This window comes from Saccostrea cucullata, unplaced genomic scaffold (assembly GCF_032062105.1).
Source record: "Saccostrea cucullata isolate Sc308-1 unplaced genomic scaffold, CSIRO_AGI_Scuc_v1 ctg15415, whole genome shotgun sequence".
Lineage (NCBI taxonomy): Eukaryota > Metazoa > Mollusca > Bivalvia > Ostreida > Ostreidae > Saccostrea > Saccostrea cuccullata.
In genome coordinates this window covers 6,189-22,095 of record NW_026925157.1, presented here as the reverse complement: position 1 = coordinate 22,095, position 15,907 = coordinate 6,189, and the positions used below count along the sequence as shown (strand labels likewise).

At 31.1% G+C, this 15,907-nt stretch overlaps 1 protein-coding gene across 1 annotated transcript; it reads left to right on the top strand.

Moving 5' to 3' along the window:
• The first annotated feature begins 952 nt into the window (after positions 1-952).
• Positions 953-6,648, top strand: LOC134268210 (uncharacterized). Its single transcript, XM_062750397.1, has 5 exons — positions 953-1,182; positions 3,629-3,905; positions 4,685-4,919; positions 5,020-5,175; positions 5,461-6,648. Exons 2-5 carry the CDS (start codon positions 3,870-3,872, stop codon positions 5,544-5,546), a joined length of 513 nt encoding a protein of 170 aa, XP_062606381.1. The 5' UTR covers positions 953-1,182; positions 3,629-3,869; the 3' UTR covers positions 5,547-6,648.
• The last annotated feature ends 9,259 nt before the right edge of the window (positions 6,649-15,907 follow it).

Below are 15,907 nucleotides of genomic sequence, written 5' to 3'. Positions count from 1 at the left end.
GCATACAAGATTTTACAGGTGGCAAGTTTCACAGTTCGATTTCTACAGTACTATTAATATTAATCGTCTTTGTCTAGGTATGTGTCAACAGTCATAGTGGCAAACTGCATAAGGTTTCAGACTTGCGAGATCACAAAAGGCATTTGTCAAATATTTTTTGCAAGATTTTATAATGTAATTATAAACTTAGTTACAAGAAAAGCAAATTGCTTAATCCTAAAAAAGCAAATAATAATAATAATAATAATAATAATAATAAAATTGAAAGGCCATTGAAAAAGTACCTGCCATTCGGTAAACTGGATAAGATTATAGTTAGTTATCTGACAAAGTTTTATTTCGGTGAATTTTCAGTGCCCTTTTACTGGGCATCAAGGTACAATGGTAGACTCAAAAGGGAGACTTTGAAGTCTGTTGTTATTATATAAACAAAAAATGGTAATTTTAGATAATTTAATTTTTTATTCACTTAAAAAATATGATAAACCAAAACCTGTTATATTTTTCATCAAGGAGACTGTTAATAATGATAAAAAATTTTTAAAGCTAGATAAGTATTAATGCATAGCTTAAATTTGATTCAAAAAATAAGTTACTATTCCTTTCCCTTATTTTGCATGAAAAATCAAATATGTTTGGAAATCATTTTATTTGTAATAAAATATAAATAAACCTCTACATATAGCTCAATTAATGATATATTTCAAGCGCATTGAAGTGCCATTATTGCTATGACTTCAACTGCATATACATGTACGCAAATTTCTAATAATTTCCACGAATAGGCTAAAGTGACTAATACAGAACAATAAACGTTTCTTTTACGTAAAACCATTGGCAGACAATCACTACGAACATGTAATAATAGCATTGATTGGTTACCAATCTCTATTTATAAAAGGTGTATGTTGTGTTTTTAAAGCGTAGAAGATTATCTACACCCTTGATTAAGTTGTTAAATATTATAGGAGGAATTTTAAAGGCTTTAGTCCGTTTATTTGAAGTTAAACTGATGTAAACTTTACAGAAAACCATTTCAGGATTCCAAGGATCCCTAGCTAAAACAAAGTTTTTTTGACAGTGAGGCGGTAAACGTTTTTCGAGGGTAGAAAAAGGAATAGCTCTCATCGGATACTTTTGTCAACAAACGCTTACCAGAAAAATACTTATTGATACTTTAAGGTATGTCTTAAAACCTAAACAAAACGATTTTCTCATCTATATAGACTCCAATTTTTCATCACTCTGCATCAAAAATATATATATTTAGGAGTGTATGCATATTTTTGTTTTCATTTTTATGAATCAGGAAGTACATATTAATGCCAAGATGGCAGAGGGTTAATTTATTTTCCAACTGAAATTACTATTAAGATATTTTTTTTGCAGTAAACCAAGCACTTTTTTTGTTTAACGTATCGAGTGCATTTTCATACTCCATAAAAAATTAAATTAAATTTTATTATACTCATAGACACGGTCTCAAATAGGACATGGGAACTTAGTTATTTATAGATTTATGACGTACATATTTTTTAAGACAACAGTATATAAAGCAAAACGAAAAGATACAACTGAGCCAAAAAAAAAGTCTGAATGAAGAATAAAAAGTGCAATATGCTCTCATTTTAGTATTTCACCCTAATGGAAAATAAAAATGTTTAATTATATGAGATAAACGTTTATAATTTTAATTATTCTATTTAAGTCACAAAGGAGTTTCAAATGACAAGTCTATAAAAAAGTTTGTTTATCAAAAGTAAGCTCCGGTGTTCCTAGTCCAATAGGAACACTTTTCAATGATCTAGATTCAGATTCTTTACTAAGTTTGAGAGATTGATCAGTGTTCGTTCATGTAAACATGAGTCCATACCATTAATTTAAAAAATTGTATTGCGCAATCTTACCTTCTTGATTGATTTTTAAATATACCCGTATGATGTTTTTATGTCGGCCATTTTTCTTTAAAATTTAATTTGTTTTTAGAGAGTCTTAATACTATTCCTACATTGAATACTGATAGCTCTCAGCCCAAGCATTCAACACTTATTATGCGACTGTGTTTAAAAAAAATAAGGCGCGAGGGTTACTAGACTATAACTCTCAGATTTCCTTTTTAAGGATTTAAATTTGAAGTGAACTACTTAAGAGTTGTCGTTATAAATTGTCAATTTAAGCTGATATTATTGACAGATACATATACATGCATATGAAATTAAATTCTGAATCATATCATACTCTGATTTTTTTAAATACAAAATTTATCGGTTCCTATAAAATGAACATAAACAAATCAAAACATAAAAGGACGCTACACTGCATGATTCAACTTGAGATAAATTGTAATTATATCCATTTCTACACATTTCATGATACACCTACATGTAATCTTCAACTATTCCTACATTGAATACTTAAAAAATATTCAAAAGACTGGAGTGATGAAAAAAAACCCTTCACATCTTGTATACACAGTGGATTTCAAATATCGTGAGATATGTTCCAAAGAGTACAATTTTTCCTTCGTTGCTGCATTTTAATCTTGTACAGAATACACTTCTGGTGGTGATTTGGATATTGCATGTAGCTACCGTCAAGGAAAGATGATTTAATTAAACTATTTTCAAAAACACCATTCATGCTGCGTTAAGTAAATAAGATATATCAATGTTCCGAATTGATACATGAGATGCATGCAGTATTCTTAGGTCAGTACAATAATGGTTACTTTTCTTCCAAAACATTGAGATAATTTTTCATATCCAGCATGCAAATTTAATGTATTATCATGAGGAGGACTATCTCAGTATGTGCAAAATGATTAAAATCAAGACTATCAATAAAACGTACTTGAATTCCCTAGTCCCTTTTTGAAAAATATCACGTCAACATCCTTTTACTGTCGTTAACATTAAATCACAAAAGAAATGCTAAGTTGTGCTGAGTGTATTCATATTTACTTTATGTTCTTTTTACTGTGTTCGTGTGTTAAATTTCATTGACATAAACAGGTGTTTAACATCCCTTATGTAGTGCGTTGTTGGTAAAAATTTTGTCCTTCACCTTGACTCGTTCTAATATAGATTACGCAAAACAAGAAAAGAATGGGCGTAGAGACTACTGATAATATCACAAACGCATTGATTGGCTAACAGGTTAGGATAGATATTAATATTTCCGTTGTTCTTCTGATAATGTGCTCTGATGTAGTAATCGTTACTTGCGTAAAACTTCCTTGATTCAGACGGATCTTAGTCATTGCCTGGAAAAATATTTTATTCTTCTAACGAGGATTTGCCCTCTTCTGTCCTGTTTTTTCTTGTTGCTGTTTTATACTGTGTAGTGAAGCAATTTAAAGGTCAAGAATTTTAACCAAATTTTCATAGAAAAATAATTTAAGGTAAGTTTTAAAGCCCTTCACAAAGAATATGCTTCAAAATTCCATTTGGGGTTTAAATGATCTCACCAATAATGCATTACGTTAAATCTAAAGCCTTTTTTACAACTAGAGAGCATAATCAGGAAGGGTATTCAATATGCCTCGGCGTGAAAGTTAAAAAAAGCAATGCTTAAGATTGAAGCGTAACATTTTTTGATCAAAGTTTTAATGATAATTTTTCTCTTTCAGAACTATGATTCAATTTTTAATACCCAATTGGCAATTCTAATGGCTGGAATTTCATCGAGATCAATCGGCGTAGATACCCATAATCCCAGAGACGATTTCCGTTCACTCCCTTTCCATTTGCTCCACGATATTCAGAACAAGATTCCCTCTATTTCATTTGTGTCGGAGCTCAGCAGTGTCGGAAAACACCATTGCCACCTAGCCAACGGAAGTTTCTGGGGAATTTGGGCAAGTGCCGATCATGGCCTCATCCACGACAGGCTCGATTGATGTCCAGGTAAACCACAATAGAGACAATGTAAAACGGCATTGTTTGCTAATTATAAGAAAGATGATGGAAATCTGGCTTCAACAGAAGACCCCCCCCAAAAAAAAATCTTTTAAATAAATTGCAAACCATGTGAATTTAGTCTGATGACCCAAAGAAAACTAAATTTAGCAAATATCTTCAATGCATGAGATTTTTTTTTTTTTACAGTATTTCGAATTTTTTAAAATTTCAGGACAATATTTATTTTGAAACCGTTTCTTGATGGTTTTGTCCCTTGAAACGAAATTTGGAGATATTAAAGAGTAAACGCCCATTAAAATAATAAGAGAGAAGACCCAGACCTCTAAAATCAAAAGAATTTGGATCACTTTGGATCAGTTTGGATGAGAAAGTATCCCCTGTCCGTTGGTCATATTTGCTGTGCGTTTCTAGTCACATTTGGGCAAACAGAAATCCCTGCATACAAGCGTGTAAATATTGGCTTAACAATTTGAATGAAAAACGTCAGTCAGCGTTTAACTTAATGATTTTTTGTTGACAACTTTATTGTATTAATTATAAGACTATTTATATATTTGATTCATGAACTTGTTTGTCAAAAGCTTGCCATGTTAGAACTACTTCATACTGATTAGCAGCAGAAACAGACGGTGCAAAACTGAGTGATTTGAGAAATTTGAATTCGATATAAGTAACTGATATTTCATATGATATTTACACACAAAAGCTTTGCAATTATTATAAAGAACATAAAGAAATATACAGATTCGAATATTTTGTTTCAGCCTGAAGAATGGCAGCGCCATTCCAATAGAGTTCCTCATCCCAGAGTAATACCCAAATGTTATCACACTGAAAGCACTGCACTGCAGAGACTGGCAACATTCTCGGACATTGATGATCACAGCATCATTGCCAAGATTTCTTCAACTCGACTAGCCGGAAGTGGCTGTGTCTACAACAGTGAGGAAGAATATATAGAATGCACGTATGGAGGAAAAATTACAAAAATTAATGACAGTATGTTTCCAAATAATTTTAAATAAAATGATTGAATTTTTAATTGAGAAAATGTTCATTTGAAAAATTACATGTTATATTTTAAATATGTATTTCAAAGGTCCCACTATGAAGACTTTGTATGACTTGAAGCACTATCACCATCCATTATGTGGTGCTTTGACAGCGTACATTTCCAAACAGGAACGAGAAATTAGTCAGGGAATCGCCATTAATCTGCGTATCCTAAAGAGATCTCGTAGCCAGCGCATTGGTGGTACATTACTAGCAAATACAACACTCAAAGCATTAGAATAAAAAAATATATATAGTAAATAGTCAAGCTTAATCTATTTAAAGCACAAGTGTTTGCAAATAATATTCATGAACAGGTGATCATTTAAAACAAGATTAAAATAACAAAATAACTCATTATCTTTTATGCACCTTTTTTTCAAAAGAAAGTACTAGTTCTACATTATATTCCGGTAAAAGCTATTTACAATCATAGTAATTAGCAGATAAATTACAAATGATTACAAACTGTTTTACTCACATTTAGGTACTCATGGTTTCGACAGTCTCATCCACGTGTATGGCATCACTCCAAGGGGAGGTGACTTTGATGTGGTGCTTGATTACATGTAAACTTTCAGCTGTATTTTGAATACCAGTAAAACAACTGTGATTCAAATTTATTTCAATATAATATTTGCTGTTGAAACGAATTTCTGTGTAAATTTGAATACATCCTGATTACTGATGTATGTTCTTGAAAAAACAAGGTCATTGAAGTGTAAATAATATTTAACATCGTGTAATGTGTATCCTTTGAATTTGATTATGGCAGATTATAGACTGGTACATGTAAATGTAATCTGTTAGAAGAATGCTCCTATTCCTCCTATTATTGTTTTATCACTCCCGAACAATTTTTTTTGTTCATAAATTTTATGAAATTTGAAGACGAGTCTGATTTGCTAATTTTCCTCTGAGATTCAAAGTGATTCTAAAAATGTAGAGTTCTTTGTTTTAAAAATCCAACCAACTCTAATGGGTTTGTGTTTATTGTTATCCAATTACAATGCTTTATAATCTGAAGAAATGATTTAATCAAATTTGGCGAAAATTATCCATAAGTAAACCGTTCGGCTCTGATAGGCATTCTATATACTGTAAATTATTGTAACATGCGAATTTCATTTCATATTATGATGAACTTAAGATTTTGTAAATGATTTTGCTGTATGTATTTTTTTCTTTTGAATTAAGCGCTAATTCGGGTTGGTATTTAACAGTTTAACCATTTGTTTAAATGTTCTGGTTGTTTGATCATTTATCTAAATTATTAAATGACCATTCCAATTTTGCTTTTTCAAACAGAGAACCGCCATATCAGGTATCCTTTCAAACATTTTTTTTTATACAAACGGATCTTGTATTTTTACCTTCAATGAAGGGAGGTTTACATAAGGAAACTTGATACTGAGAATAAAAACATTTTTGTACATTAGTTCAAATGATAAATGCATAAATGATGCGGTTAATGTAATTTTGTAGTATAATATGCATTCACTTGTATTAAATTAAAACGTTAATACTCAAAATTTGAAAATATACTCTTAAGTGTGAAAGAAAAAGTCAAATATTGTATATGATAGATTGCCTTTACATATGACATCTAAGAACATGGTTTACCTAATTTAAAAACTTTGTATAATTTTGTACAATATAATAAATACTGCATGAGGCCATCCTTAAAAAATTGTTTGTTTGGAATTGCCGCCTGGGGGTTTTCAGACCCAGGAGGGAGGGAGGCATATATATTTTTTTTTTTTTTACAAATTGAAGCTAAATGATAAGAAATGAAAATCTCAATGAACATTTGTGATTTTTATTAATTTTCCTCTTATTTTATTAATATTTTTTTTGTTTTGATTTTGAAAAATTATATATACAGATTTTGAAAAATTATATATACAGAACAGTTCTAAAATATCAATCTTATTTAGATGTTAGATCTGCTCATTTAATAACAGTCAAATTTCAGCATCAAACATTCCAGTTTATTTAAAAAAAAATTAAACAATAATTTTATCAGTCTAAATCATAGCATTTCTCTTGAAATTTAGCCCTTTGTTAAGACAACCCTTACAAACAGTGCGAACCACACAAAATTTCTTAAGAATAGTTACCAGGGTGTTTTGTGGAAAAGCAGGAACGGGTGCTTGATATGTTCTAGAGCGTGCACCATGATTCAGTTTTAACATTACGTTTCAAGGACTTGTCATACTGACAGACAACATTTTTCCTTTAGTATTCGGGATAACAGATATAATCTGATCCATGTATTTTTTTAACTGCATGGGATCTAAAGGATTATTTTTAATTTCAACATGATGGACTAAGCCTATCAAGTTCAACGTGCAATCTATTACAACAGCTTTTTCCAGGTATCAGTGTACCATTCTATTTAATTTTTTATTCACCTTTTATTTTTATGGAGATGCATAAATGTTCTGCTTTTCAACGCTCGAATGCACATCCACTGACCCAGCCTGGTCTGACATTTTGGCGGCTTTCAGTTTGTCAAATCACCAAATCGCTATATCATCAATACTATGAAGAAAGCGTTTTATTGACTGGTGTTGTTAAATTAATGAGAGCAGCGATTTTTTTCCCACCTATTGGGAAAGGTCCGGTACCGGTTCAATTGAGAAAAATAACATCAAAGAAGAACAATGAAAATTTTCTCTTCTTTAATCAAATAAAACGTATGTTGTGCTTATTCCAACTAAATAACCCATTACTACGTGTTTTGAAAAATAAGCAACAAGAACTTATTGCATTTTTTATCAATGTCCCATGTTTTCCACATCTCCATGCTTTCAATTTGTCAAAATGTATAGATACTACGCTGTTTACTCCACAGGTCCCGCCAAATTACGACTTTCTCTACTTTCGATTTAAGCAGAAGTGAAACAATTAGTCAATTTGTACATTGTTTCATTTAAAAAGAAATATGATGTCGTGATAGTCTGCTGCTTCACAGTTGAATAGGGAATTTTTGGTCACAAAATTGGGAAAAATTAACGTTTTGGCTTTGGGAATGGTGCAGTTTATCGGTACCAGTTATATAAAGGAAAAACGCTGGAGCTCAAACTCGACTTTAAAAAGCTTTTTCGACGAACGAACTTGTAATAAACAATGTTAGACGATAAAACGGTAAAAAAAATAATATTGTCAATATTTTGCCAATAAAATTTTTTGAGCGGTGGGTATTTAAATGAGGCGGGCGGCAATTCCAAACAAACTATAATTTTATTTTGGCCTGAGACTTTTTTCTTTTGTTATTCTAAAATAATGTTTCATTTTTTTTAAGAATATTTAAATATGGAGATAAAATACCGTTCTTAAGTTCAAATATCTATAGAAAGAACATGTTAGTCGGACTTAATTTTGTTTAGTGATTGATATCTACAAAAAGGAATATAAAACCCTCGTACATTAATTCGTGGAAGATGTAAATTCAAGGACGAAGCGTACCCCAAATTTTTAGCCGGGCGAAATATAATGATTCCACACAATAAGTGTATGAAAATCGTAAATTAGAATTCTATTTTATCAAATATCGTATATCTGAGAACGTCATTTTTACAAAGAGTTTATAACTTAATTTTGAATGCGAAAGATAATGATTTTTTATGAACAAAACTTAAAATCAGATTATTTTCTGCAGCCCCGTTTTATTTCACTTTTAACATGCATAAACATTGGCTTTGCTTATGTAATATTAAATTTCATTAATTTTTTTTCACAATAGGAAATGAGGAAAGTTATTTTAACCAAAATTATTTAAGCCATTTGGATTTACCAGTATGCTTGTAAGGGACACGGATTAAATATTCAAGGAGTTACTAAGTATAGTAGAAACGTATTCTTTGAAGAAAAAAAATACATCTCAGATATTCAATCTCTATTTTTGTTTTCAAGAGTTGTGATATTCTTTAATATTCATTTTTTAAAATCAAATATCACGAGCTTTTCTCTACCTTCTTTTAAGACATTGTCATAGGATTTTACAATATAGTTTAATACATTTCCATGATGATGATTATGATCCTAGGTTGACAAGCTTCAACTCATTGATACCAAAATCAGTACATATTATGTTATAGAATATTTTGCAATCTACCTTGATCATGATTGGACAAAAAATCTACAAGTTGAGTCATCTATGTCTTTTCAGAGACATGGTAATTAAGGCGTGTTTAGTAAAACTGACCTACATAACTTTGTATTAAAGGCATGTGTGGTGCCGATTTAATTTTGGTTAAAACCATTGCTCGTGAGATAAAATGATATAAGATTGATTAATTGAATATATTTATAATTAATGAATCACTTTGTTAAAATATGTTTTATAGGCAATTTGAAACTATCTATTTCAAATTGACAAGCTTAAACGTATTTTAGACGAGATTTTTCATAATCAACTATAAATTCAATTTCATTATCATGTCTATTAGTATATAAAACAACAAGTGGTTAAAAATTTGTAAATTGGTTGTTCTAATAGGGGAAAGAAATGTTAAAGTGTTAAAGGACTTGGTGACCCAGTCACTTTCTATCCTATCAACCCAGTGAAACAGTCCTACATGTACACAACTCTCTGTTTTGACAAAATTAGTGACAAATATATTAAAATGCCTTCAATCGACTTTGATATTACAAAAAGTCCAATGAAACCATGCTAGGACAGGTCTTTAAATAAAATATTTTTTGAATTTTTTAAAATTAAGAAATTCTGAGAGAGAAACAATCGTGTAATGTACATATACATTTAAAGAATTTTATATAACGCTTGTTGTTCGGAGAGTAGGATTGATTGATTGATTGTATATTGTTTAACGTCCCTCTCGAGAATTTTTCACTCATATGGACACGTCATCGTGTGCCGGTTAAGGGCTTCAAATTTAGACCTATACTTGGCACTCAGGGCCATTGAGCAGTGAGGTTTTCTTTATAGTGCCAGCGTCTACCGTGACACGGGACCTACGTTTTAAGGTCATATCCGAAAGACCCGTGACTTTCACTTATGATGCCGAGCGGTTGGCGAAGGAACAGTTGCTACCAATTTTACGTCTTAGGTTTGACGCGGCACCACGAAGGAGAATTGAACCCGGGCCTCCCGATCACGAAGTCTGATAGAAAGAAGAAATATTAATATTTCTTTATTCTACCAGAACAAGCGTTATACGACGGCATTATACATTTTTTTTAATCAGTTGAGGTTTTATATGGACATGTTCATAAAATTGAATTTAGGTCCTTGTTTAAGTATTCCTATTACTTTTAAATTTGTTTATTTAATATAAACAGTTCTAAACGTCTTTGAATTAATTATTTAACAACATTAAATATATATAATTAAATAAATACTAGTATAATTAAATATATTCAATAAAGCCATTCCATTTCTTTTACATGCTTTGTCATTAAATATTTAACCTCTAGAGCGAGAACATTAGTCAAAATTATTTTGGTACCATACGTAATTATGTGTCAGAATTATGTAGGTCAGTAGGTCAGTTTTACTATATAAACCTTAAAGTTCAAGCCTCGAAGGAAATAGATGTATAACTTGTAGACTTTTAAATGAAAAGTATTTTGGCTAGGGTTTGTCAAGTTATAATCGAGACAGATTGCAAAATATTCTCTATCATATACTAATTTTGGTATCATTGAATGAAAGCTCGAAAATATTTGTATTAGTCGATTCAACGTCCAATGAAAATGTTTTAGATTATTTTGAAAATCCCCAGACAAATTATTCAAATGAAAGTAGGAAAATCCCAGGATCCCATGATATTTAACAGAAAATAAATGATATTAAAATCACAATGCTGGAATAAAAATAAATAATGTGTATCAAAAGTGTGAATGTTTAATTTAAAAACAATTCTTTTCCGCAAAACCTTCAATCCCTTAGTGCATTAAATGGTTTATCATGGTTCTATTTAAATTTAAATTTTTCTTCCATGCATTTTATTAATTGCGGGATATTTGTTAACCCAGATGGCATAGATAAAGATGATTTGAAAAAACAAATAATCTCATCTTATTGTTAAGAAGATCAGTATCAAATACATTGTACAATTAAAATGGAATATGAAAATAAATATTTATGCATGTTAAAGGTAAAACGAAAAGAGACTATTGTAAGCGATCTGTTTTGCAGTGTTTTAAAATAATATAAATTGAGATAACGAAAAGGATGTAAATTTGCGAATGACGGGTACCCACAAATTCCACAAATAAGAGGCACTACGAAATCTAATGATTCCAAAGTAATTGTATGAAAAATAAGTTAGCATAAATTGTACTAACCATACATTGTACTTGCTAACAAAGTTATTGTTGCAAACATCTTCATAACTGAATTGTACAGGTAAATGTGGAATAATTCAGAAAATACAATTTATCATGAGTCAAATGCTGACTGATGTTTTTCATATTAATTTTTAGTCTATTATATTCCTTGAATTGACGACGGACTTCTCTGTTATTTTCTGATCATGATAAGGAGCACAAGGCGGGTTTGACGGTCGGCAGGGGATGCTTACTCCTCCATACCACCTGATCTCACCTCTGGTGTTTTGGAGGTCCGAGTTTGCTCTTCTCCTATTTTATATTGTTTTGTGGACGTTTGATCTTGAATACTGTCCGTTATTGCTATATGTTTCATTCATTAATCTAGGAGCAATAGTTCATTTTCGGAAACTCAATTCGTCTTGTTTTAATATCTTACGCTATGTTGGGGAGCAGCTCATATTACAACATTTTAAAAATAAAATAAAAATATATATTTGGTAGTGAAAAAGAGAAACATGAAATTTCATAACCATAATTCAGACTTCTCATAAAGCATAGCTAAGATTTTTTTTTCATAACTTTAAAGCCGCTTCATCCGAAACAGGCATCTTAAACAATAAAAGTATGTCATTACATAGATAAAATATAAAAATGAATTATAAGATTGATTTAATAGTTTATTACAACAATCCTTACATGGAAATATAGACCAAAAACCTTGTTGACAAACAGCAGTTCCTGACAGGAAGTTATAATCTGTTTTGAAGTCACCTTTGAATGAAATACTTTTATTGGTTATATCTAATTATGAAGAGAATTCAAACCCGAGTATTTTTTTCCATTAGTAGAAGCCTAAGTCATGATATATCTTTTAAAAATTAAGAAATTAACTGAATATAATCCATAGTAATTTTTTATATTGATATGCATATTTACAGAATAAAGGAAAATCGGATATTTATAAAGTTTTTTTTAAAAAGTGAGTTTAGTATCGAGGGCTAGCCGCGTACACTTTGTTGTGGAAAAAATGCTCGGGTTTGTTCTTCATGAGTGATACATGCAAGCGACAAATCTAATTTTTTGAAGGTGATTTCACGCAATGTAAACAAAGGAATATTTTTTGTGTGACCTAACAAAAATTATTTTTTTAACTTTTGAATTTTGATATCTTTAAAAAGAAAAAGACTTTGGGATATAATTTGACAAAAGTTGAAATAATGTATGGACAATTATTTTTCAAGAAGAAAAACGAATATATATTTTTAGCGATTAGAATCGGACCATGCGGGTTTAAGAATGTTATCATTTAGTAATTTAGTAATGTTGTTTCAACGATAAATGAAAAAAAAACGTCTTATTCTTACACAACTACAAATAGATTGATGACGCCAATCATACATTGAGATCTTGTATATTTTTATCATTAATCGTGCATAATTGCTGTCTTTTTATTTTTGCAGAGATATATTGCTTCCGTGGTCCATACAGAAAGCATATTCAATAAATACTGCATTTTTTCCGTACCGTCCATTGTTTTTTTTTTTTTTCACGATCATTGCGAGATTTTTCACTTATATGAGGGTGGTGGTTAGCGTGTCTACTCTAGGATTGCGGAGATGCTAACGCCGAAGCGGGACGTGCATTGAGACAGGTCTTTCAAATGAGCCCATATAAATTGAAGTCCTGTGTCGCAGTAGATCTTCGAAAAAAAACTTTACTGATCAACGGCCCTTGGTACCGATTATAGGTAAAAAAAATTGTAACCCTTCATCGACAAGTGTGTGCGACTCCATCAGAGTAAGAATTTCGAGAGGGATGTTAAACAACAGAGAAAAACTTATATGAGACACCACTATTGACCGGTGAAGGATTTGAAACTTAGCTTTTCACCCACCACTTACGGTATTTGTGCGATAAGAGCTCTTGTTTTCAACGCCTATCGTGAAACAGAACCTATCCTTGTAGGGTATATCCGAAAGACCCAAGACTTTTGCTCCCAACTGTAGACAATAGTCACTACCTATTATAAAATTCAAAGTTTGACGTGGGGTGGGTAACAAGAATCAAACCCGGTGCCTCCCAAACGCAAACAACCTACCACTAAGCCACCGTGAATACTAATAAAAAGTAACGAAGCTGATGCAATGCGTTATATCATATATTGAATTCTATTTAATTCCATGATAAACTCATAAATCTCACGTGCTCTTTATATTTTCAATCAATCTCTTCTTAAACTTACCAAAATTACTTTTCATAGACTCAGTGCATTCTGGTGAAAAATTGTTCCTCACTTCAAAACGTAAGGGGCAAATTTGAACAAAGAGATAGATGGGCAGAATAAAATAAAGTCTGATATCAGAGACAAAATGATATGGGGACAAATACAGAATACTAAACGACGTTTACTACAACTGCAGGTGGCACATCTTTTGTCCTGATAACCCAGTGACACGGTAACTCAAATACGTAATTTTATATTTATGCTTCTACTAAATTTTCAAAGAATTTAAAGTATTCACTATAATAAATAAATACATAAATAAACACCATGTTTATAGACACACCACGCACATGTATTTTTCAAATGTGAACGTTTTATACATGAAACAAGTTTCCATATTTTTCAGGAGTCTTTGTCACAATGTTTTAAAACTTTAATATGATGAAGAACATACCATAAATGATTATTAAAAGTGATTAAAATATATACCTTTCCCCTCTAACTAATGAGAGATAGGTAATTTACCGATGCTAATATTCTTGACCTTTTTGCACTTACACGGGATTTGATTATTAAATGACTGTTTGGGGTTACTTTCAGATTAAAATTGTTTATCTAAATCTCTTCTTTTTAAAAAGATCATATTCAATGGAAAAATTGTAATCAAACACAAAGAATATGAATAAGTAACAAATAATTATGATAAGGAATGCACATCATTTCAAGATAGATATCACAAAAATGTACACAAGATCACACAATCTACAACACGTACATCTTTGACTTAGACACATTTCATCAAGATATTACACTATTTGGTTGACAACTGAAAATGTATTAGGATTTTTGCATTCCTTCAAAATAGTTACATACCATTCACATTTTTACAGTAAGTTGTATAATATGTACATTGTAATTTTATTACACAAGATAATCTTGGATTTGCAAACTTCATCAAGGCCAAGATCTAGTTAATGAAAGGTGCCTACAAGTTTAGCTAATTCCAGAAATATATTGTCATTAAGGAATTTAACCAAAAAATATATACATGTACATTGAGTTAAGATTATTTTGGCATGGTTTTAAATTGAATTTTGTGAATTTCAAAATGCAGTCTTTTCTACCATTTCTATTAAAGCTGTAAAATACGGGAAAAAGTGACATTGAATTAATTATGACGTCATAATGGATCTACTAGTTCACTAGTTATGATGTCATACGACGTAGGTTCTACGCTAAATAGAAATTAATATATCAATATAACACATTGCATTAGTTTTGTAACCTTTAATTAGTCTCTTCATGGTAGCATTGTGGTAGGTTCTTCGCGTTTGGGAGGCACCGGGTTTGATTCTTGTTACCGATCCCACGTCAAACTTTGGTCGACAGTTGAGAGCAAAAGTCTTGGGTCTTTCAGATATAACCTACAAAGATAGGTTCTGTTTCACGATAGGCGTTGAAAACAAGAGCTCTCATTGCACAAATACCGTAAGTGGTGGGTAAAGGCTAAGTTTCAAATCCTTCACCGGTCAACAGTGGCGTCTCATATAAGTGTTTCTCTGTTGTTTAACATCTTTCTCGAGAATTTTCTCTCTTAGGAGTCACCAACACTTGTCGATGAAGGGCTACAATTTTATACCTATGTTCTGTACCCAGGGTTTTTGATCAGTAAGTCTTGTACTGCGACACGGGACCTCAATTTCTATGGACTCATCTGAAGGACCTTTCTCCATGCACGTTCCGCCTTGACGTAAGCATCTCCGCGATCCTAGAGTAGACACGCTAACCACCACCCTCAAATGAGTGAAAAATCTTGCAATGAACGTCACAAAAGAACAATACACAACTTTTGAAATTATGTCCTTAAGTGTTCTCTTTCGTTTTTGAATAGAGTTTTTTCTTTCTGCATGAGTCATTAGGTGGCCTATTTTTTTTTTATTTATTGAATACGTTAGAATACTAGTAAGCTATAATTTGTGTTTGTCAAAATCCACTCATTAACTTGAAACTTACGAAATTGAAAGTGTATATGTGAAATAATATCTTTATCAAAAAACTTACAAAAAGAAAATATCAGTAAACCTGACATCTGGCGAGGAGGATACATCAATGGATCTATAATCTTAAAAAAACATTTTGAATGACACTGGGTACCGCTTTTTCATCATAATTATTTCAAAGAATCTATTTCCATTTTAGATAATGTAAAAGATATATGTATATATCGGAGCTGAATGAAATCATCAAATTCATCATTGCCTGACATTACAATATATTTAGATCTAAAATTAAAATGAATTTTAAAAGCCCTAAACAATCGTTCATTGGTTTATTCCCTACCATATTTATAATCTATTCCCTTTTCCACGCTGATAAAGATACTATCGTTGGAGAATTAAATCTAGAAACT